Here is a 7,727-nt window from a genome sequence, read left to right on the forward strand (position 1 = left end):
TTATGTTGCCCACATACCGTGTAGTAACACAAGGAAACTCAGTCCAAAGAAATGAGACCCACACGTTGACTTCCTCAGGCCAGCCCCGTTTAATCAGACCATATAGAACTCATCGGATTTTTCACATGCAATCAGTATCTTACAACCAGTTCCTATGTAACCCTATGAAACAGTATGTACTGTAAGTGTGTGTTGCTAAACAAGACAATGAACAATGCTTAACACGGAAGGTGCAAACTTTAATCTGGGCACAGCCTGCATTGTTTTTGGAGGGAGGCACTTCACTGATTCTCAAATGATTGTATTGTTGGAAATGTTAACATAAAAAGGAAAGCTTTGGACAATAATATTAATAATCCCTTTTAATGATGGCCAAAGCATTTGATGGAAACTTCCCTTTGCTGTAAATAATCTATCACATTATGTCTATGTAGTCAATCATGTTCCCCTGGTCAACATTTTTAGAAAGGAACAAAGGTTTATGATTGAAGGTATACTTGTTGAAGGCTTTGGTGATGGAGAAGTAACAGACAATACAGTCAAGACTGACATTAGGATGTCTGAACACACTGTGAACTCAGTCATCTACCCACTACCCATCAAGGAAGATGAAAACCTATAAAACAGGGAGTACACGACAAGCAACAACACTAAATTGAATTTTTCTTACCGTCATTCTAATAAGGAACTGGTCCAGAAGTATTTGTAGTTTTAACCGAGAACTCTGCTATGTCGGCAGTCCAACTTTAAAAGACGAGGAACCCTTCAAGTCGCATACAATGCTGTAACACCAGCACAGTGCCCAAATAATATGGTGCAGATTATGATAATAAATAAACTGGATGCTACAGATGGTGTATGTATATAATGGTAGACTGTAGATAATTTTTTAAATATACAAAATAGGATGTTTACTTTCCAATGCCTACACAGTGTTCAGATATAAAAGACCCTTGTCCCACAATGGTAATTGGGTCTTGGCGTCTGTGGAAAGGTAACTTATTGTCAAATGACTTCTGATGTAATGTAATGTTTGCAATGCTTTCAGCACGCTAATCCCTCTAAAAGGTTATTCTTGAAGACAGCTGCACACAAGAGTAACCAGCTTCCTAGCACTGAATGTCCTGAAATGTCTGACTTGGTCCAAAAGCAGCCTGAAAAACTAATTTCTGTTACAAATTTACGAAGGCAATACAATTTGTAGATGAAATGCTGTTGGCATTGAGGCAACAATTGAGAAATGCTTGTAAATAGCTAGTGCAGCTCTGCTGTCTTTGTGAACATGACAGTTGGTTGGTTCCTAATAGAGTTCCCTCAACACAGGAAGTCCTGAGTTTATTGATGTGGCACTTGAACTTCCAATCTTTTCTCCCTGTCACCCCTGCAAGCTCCTATTGGTGTTCTGGTGCTTAGAGCTCCTTAGGGCAGATATAGTGAATGTTGTTGCTGTAAAAAGAACCAGGAATCACAGCAAAACAATGTCATAAGCCAAGTCTAGTTACTTTTTAACATAAGGGAAATGTGGCAGAGTTCCTCTGGCACTGTTGGAGACAAGCTCCCGGTCAAGTTTATTTCAAATATGGGTGCAATGCTGCAAGTTCCCTGTCAGTTTTTTGTTTCATTCCTCCCTCTCCTTAATTTTCTCCTCTCCTCTCTATACATGATTTCCCTCCTCTTCTCCTGTTTATCTTTCTTGTGCTTGAGTTCAATGCTTCTTTTGTTTTCTAATTTGCATGTGCAGTGAGATTTCAGTGCCTCTCTCTCATCCCGACTGGAGTTCGTCTGTGTTACATCTGGGCACTCCTGTATGTTTGACAGTGTAGTTAGATTATTTACTGACATGATGGATGGATTGCTGGTGTTCTGTTGCGTCTCCATTTGGCCTTCAGTAATCACATGTGTGCTCCTCATCCTCTGTTCATAGCACACCTAACACAGGATTGCTGAGTCTCAGGCGACTCACTGATGCACTATATGCGGGGTCAGTATTGTACTTAGGCACTATGTAAGTGACAGAATCTTCTATAAAGCACACTATGTTACAATAGAGGCATCCGATGGCAATATTAAAGACTGCGCTGTGGAATGCCAGTAGGGTATATACACACACTATCTTTTCAGTGTACACTATCTTTTAAATGTACAGTATGTTTTAAGTGTACACTATCTTTAAGTCCGCACCAAATAATTCACCAATCAAGTGTCTTCAATACAGGGGGCAATGTAAAGGCTACCTTCAGATGCACCATCTCCCTCAAGATATTGGGGGTGACCCTTCCTCCCTCTTTGTTGACTGGAGGAACTAAAGCTGCCAATTTCAGTTAGCCGATCTATGATTGGTTAACAGCAATAAACAAACCTTCACTGACTGCCTCTAACTTCTGGTTCTCTGAAGCAAAAGTCATCTCATTCTCTGCCAACAAACATGGGGATCCTCCAAAACAAACGGGAGCAAAACTCGACTAATATGCTGTCGGAACGCTATCTTTGGCCTGAGAATATGCGAGGCAGTGCACATTTAGGGCTGAGGTTGAGGTTGGCGGCGTTGTCTGTTTCGTCTCAATAGCCCACGAGAGTTCTTGGGAGAACGAAGGGGAACAGGAGACGAAGGGAAGAGAGGAGAGAGGAAGTGTGTCTGTGTGTACATAGGCTTTACAACAGAGTTGAATTTGTTTACACATTAAAAAAAAAACATTTAAGAGATCAAAAATCATAACGACGCTTTCCTCTTGTTCTGTGGGACGGTGCGGACAGAAGACCTCTCCAGTGTCCACTTTCGGTCTCTTTTTTCATATTTATTTGTTTGTTTTGAGATCAGTGGCACACCACCAGCATCCTGAGGGCTTGTCTCTGTCAGTGTGTGTGTGTGTGTGTGTGTGTGTGTGTTTGTGTGTGTGGGTGGGTGTCTCTCTTTCTGTATGTGTGTGTGTGTGTGTGTGTGTGTGTGTGCGCGAGAGTTAATTCAGGGCAGAATGAGGGTGTTGGGTACTAAAATGTTTTTTCCTAAAATTGTGTTTAATCTTATTTGTTTCATGAAAAGCGTCTCTAAAACAGTTCAACCGAGGTCTGTGTGTGTGCGCACGCATGTATATCTGTGTCTGTCTGTCTGTCTGTCTGTCTGTCTGTCTGTGCACCTGGCCAATGCCAAGCCCGTTGGTATGGTAGTTAGTTGGTTGGTTGGTTGGGTGGTTGGAGAATTCTGGCGGACCCCGGCTCAGTGACAGATGAGAACAGCCTGCTGAAATTCAGTCTTTCTGTCCTCCGCCTCGCTCTCTCTGTCGGTCTGTCTCTGTCACGCTCTCCGTCTCACTCCTCTGGCCTCCCGCCACTAGGGGGCAGAGTTTGACATGGAGTCCACAGAGTTCACACTGGAAGACGAGACTCTGATGTTGGCGATGGACACCTCTGGGTGCTGAAGGGAGAAAGTAAATGGGGAGAGAGAAAAGGTACACACAAAAACAAGAGTGTGTTAAGCGAAAGTGTGTGTGTGAACTTTCTTTTGCTAATTACTTTGATTACTATTGCTGTGTGTGTTGAAAATATACTGTATAAATCATAATCCTAACATACAAGTAATTATAATATATGAGGTCTATGAATTTCTTTCATATGAGCAGCCAGAGCAGCACTCGGTCACATAAACTATTTCCAGAAGTCTTTGGTAAACTGTTCTACAGTTACTCATACCCTACTTGTGAATGTTACTAACAGTCTTAGTGCATTGTTTTGATTAATTAAAGGAGAACTGCAGCTATTTTTCATACTGATCTCAGTTTTCTCGAGGTCACCGAGTACTGTTGGTACTGTCGAAAACAATCGGTTCTACCTATTAAGCTGCTGCAGCCAACAGCTAGAGCTGCCAGGCAGCTACAGTGCTACACTCAGAGAGTAGCACTGGTACCTACAGTTATTTCAAATGGGCAAATGTGTGTGTGTGTGTGTGTGTGTGTGTGTGTGTGTGTGTGTGACTGGAAGCATGGGTCGCGTGCCTCACATGTCTCCTGAAGATCCGGTCCAGTAGCCTGCGGCGGGGAGGTTCTGGAGGCTGGTTCCAGTCCAGGTCGGGAGGACGGGAACCGTCTGGCCCAAACACATTCAGGTCACTGAAGACCTCTGTTTCTATCATCTACAGATAGAAAGACAGAGACAGAGAGAGGGGCGGGGGGATGAAGATGGTAAAGCGGATATGGGGACAGAAGGGGGAGTATCATCAATAACAAAAATAAAAATAAGACAGTTGTTTAGATAAGTGAGTTTCCTCTCTTAACACTTTCAATGCCGCGCTGTTTTCGGAAGCTTTGGCCCAGAGTGCCAGCAATCTTGATAACTGTTGACGATTTTTGTAGAGCCACAGTGTATTCTATGTTGTAGCTATGGACACATACTATGGCTCGTTTGAAAGGTGAGACTTCACCATCACCATCACCGTCATATTCGGCACTCTAGCAAGGACGTACCCTCTTGCAAGCACGACTCGGCCTATCACCCACTCTGCTCGGCCCGGCCCGTGGTGGAGTTGGAGCTCCCTCCTCAGCACAATGGTCAGTCACTCTTTCTAATGTTTTTGACCTGGTGTGTGGTCTCCCCTGATTGTCGTGGTCAGAGTCATATTGTCTTAGTAGAAAGGTGGACTCATCCAGCGTTGTCTGGCAAAAACGCACCTGCTGCAATATCTTTTTCTTCAACGTTTTCATTATCCCTGTCAGCAACTGAGAAGGGTTGCCTGTGAAGTTAAGTTTCCGGGAAGTGGCCTAGCGAGACCGCCACCTAGTGATAAACCCACGAAAATAAATGGCCTGGTTTTGACCTGATGTGCATGAGTCACTGATTCGACCCTAAGCGGCAACCATCAAAAGCCGAGTTATGATAAAATGTTCAGATTTCATGAGTTCATGATCATAGAGTTCCCAAAATCGCATATATACGGTGTGTTAGAGTGTCTATTTTCGTAATAAAAAAAAAACTAAAAACGCAATATTGTGTTTTTGGCACTCAACGCATGGGAACAAAAAAACGCAATATTGCGTTTTTGGCACTCAAAGTGTTAAACATGACTGGAGCCATCAGTTCAGGCGTAAGTGTCCTGTTCTCATTCATCCTGACCTACCTCATTCTGCCAGGGGATGGACACACTGCCAGTAGCAAACTTGGAGTAGAAGTCATTGTCTGTTTGGTCCAGGTTCACGCCTTTAACCGTGGAGAACTGCTCAATGTCGAGGACATCTTTACAGTATACAGCCCTGGGCTACAAACAGGGAAAAAGAGTAAGAGAAAGACAAGACAAGTTGTTATTCAAGGTAAATGACACAATGTGACAGATAAGAGATTAAAGCAGCACACTTCCGCAAGGACAACTCGCTACCTGTTGATATTTCAATAGTCAACTGCATCGGAATTCACCACAGACAAGGTTGACTTTCATTTCAGAACCTGCTTGTTTATAGTTCAGGATCTAGTGCCTTTCCACACAACTTCCACACAAACTAACTTTATTTACATATTTTACAATCCACTATTTTACCAATGTTCATGTAAAGTGGACTGTTATAAAACTATGAAAGGTTCTATGGTGTGCACTCTACAGAGTTCACTGTTAGGTTGTCTCTGCCATGACTGTGCATGACTCACAAGCAGCCACCTCTCACTTATTCACTATATCTGTATTAACCACTGTCTGGCAACTCTGACAAAGAACAGGACTGGTAAGTGTAAGGTATGATTACTCATCAGTAGGTGGTAAATCTAAGGGCCTGTTTTAGAGGTCAAATTAAAGAAACACAATATATTACTGCATTAGTGGCCATTAAGCGCATCTTAAGATTGATGGACAGTAACTGTCAGCAAACAGCGGTAGAGGGCATGCTTGGTCACTTTTACACATGTGTATGCAGCTGGGTTGCCAATGCCATTAACTTTTCAAAAGCAAACTTTACTTTTGAAATAGGAAATCCTGAGTGAGGGAATCTAAAGTATTCTAATAAGTCCAATAAGAAATAGATTTTCTAGACAGGGGCTTAATGTCGCTTGAGTAAAATGCGACTAAGGCTGATGGAAATGGATTTATTTCACAACAAACCGCATTTGTTGAAATTTAATTACCTGTTTATGTTTAACTTGACCTGGCAGCCACAAGTTTTGAACCCACGGCTGTTCACAACTCCTCCATTGATTAAGCGAGTGTCCATGCTTTATTTGCATAACACAGTAGATGCAAATGCACACAGACTTGCATTTCTCACAGCCAAATCATTAAAGCTCTTAAAATATGCGAATGAGTTAAATGGAAAAGCATCCAAGTGTGGAGGCAGTAGTAGGAATACAGGAGGGAGAGAGAGAGAGAGAGAGAGAGAGAGAGAGAGAGAGAGAGAGAGAGAGAGAGAGAGAGAGGAAGGAGGCTAAGTGACCACTCACATCAGGCACAAAGGAAGGTTCGACGATGCCGGCCTCCAGCCTCTTAAAGTGGATGCATTTGAAGAAGTGGTGAGCTTTCACTGACGCTCCCCCGTCGGACTGACACCCCAACCTTTGCTTGGGGTCTTTGGTCAACAGCTGGAGACAAAGCAGCAGAGAGAGAGAGAAAGATAGAGAGACATGACCTCAATGAGTAATCCATACTCCTAAATATATTTCAAAGATTATGCACATGGGTAGTCAATAGGTGTAGTGTGTGTAATGTGAGTTTGTATATTTTTTTTGGCAATCGTCTCTACAACAGTAATTGCATGGATGCATATGAACGTGCTCTGTGCCTCACCATCCTGCAGATGGCTTTGGTGTCCTCGGTGAACTTATCGCTGTACTCCTCCTCCTCCTCCAGCACCCTCTTCTCCACCTCCTCGCGCTTCACCCGTTCCTTGCGGGCGCGGAACGGCGAGCGGCCGGCGGTCATCTCATAGATGAGGCAGCCCAGGCCCCACCAGTCCGGGCTCATGCTGTACTTCTCGTTGTTGATGACCTCTGGGGCTGTACGGACAAGGACCAAACAGTTCAGTTAAAGTCCAAGTTGGGGCGTCTGGTCAAAACTGCCCTGAAGATTGTAGGTCATCCAGACCAGGGCTACATGCAGGCACTCTATGAAAAGTCAGTCCTCAGGGAGGCACTGAAAATTGTAGAAGACCCCACACACATCCTGTACGAGGAGTTTGCCCTCCTACCCTCAGGTAGACGCTTTAGAGTACTAAACTGCAGATTAAATAAATACAAAAACTCCTTTATCCCAACTACCATAAAGATGCTCAATGATAGTTAGCTGGCTACCTATATATATATGTTATCCAGTGTGCAGCTCTGACTGAGTTTTTTTTTTTTTTTTTTTTTTTTGTAACTGTGGTGGTGTGGAGCTGTATGTGTAACTGTTGTTTTTTAATTGCCTATGGATGAGCTGTGTATGTGTGATGCAGTGATCGTGAAGCCCAAGACAAATTTCCCCTTGGGGACAATAAAGTATACTTTACTTACTTTACTTACTTTACTCAAACACAACACTAAGGACACACACAGACCAGCAGCAACAGCACTCTTCCCTTTAGTGCAAACAAATCCATCAGCATCCATCAGCCTCCATCAACATCTCACTCTCTCAATTAATCACTCAAAGATTTATGTACATAATGAATGTATGTATGTACATAATAAATGTATGTACGTATGTATGAATGTATGTATTTCTCATTTTTATGTTCATTTAATTGAATCATTCATCTGCCAATCTGAAAGGATCATAAATG

The 7,727-nt window shown here is 42.9% G+C and overlaps 1 protein-coding gene across 2 annotated transcripts in view; it reads right to left on the reverse strand.

Moving 5' to 3' along the window:
• Positions 1-70: 70 nt before the first annotated feature.
• The window catches only part of grk5l (G protein-coupled receptor kinase 5 like), a 50,662-nt gene continuing 43,005 nt past the window's right edge, over positions 71-7,727 (reverse strand). Inside the window, exons 12-16 of one of the 2 annotated variants that reach the window (XM_042100964.1) lie at positions 6,755-6,963; positions 6,412-6,549; positions 5,108-5,245; positions 3,995-4,126; positions 71-3,412 (exon numbers count right to left, since the gene is read on the reverse strand). In XM_042100964.1, coding sequence (XP_041956898.1) covers positions 3,329-3,412; positions 3,995-4,126; positions 5,108-5,245; positions 6,412-6,549; positions 6,755-6,963 — 701 coding nt within the window. In that variant the 3' untranslated portion in view covers positions 71-3,328. Of the gene's footprint in view, positions 3,413-3,989; positions 4,127-5,107; positions 5,246-6,411; positions 6,550-6,754; positions 6,964-7,727 lie in introns of both variants that reach the window. The other variant, XM_042100965.1, reaches the window with a different exon arrangement.

This window comes from Alosa sapidissima, chromosome 8 (assembly GCF_018492685.1).
Source record: "Alosa sapidissima isolate fAloSap1 chromosome 8, fAloSap1.pri, whole genome shotgun sequence".
NCBI lineage: Eukaryota > Metazoa > Chordata > Actinopteri > Clupeiformes > Clupeidae > Alosa > Alosa sapidissima.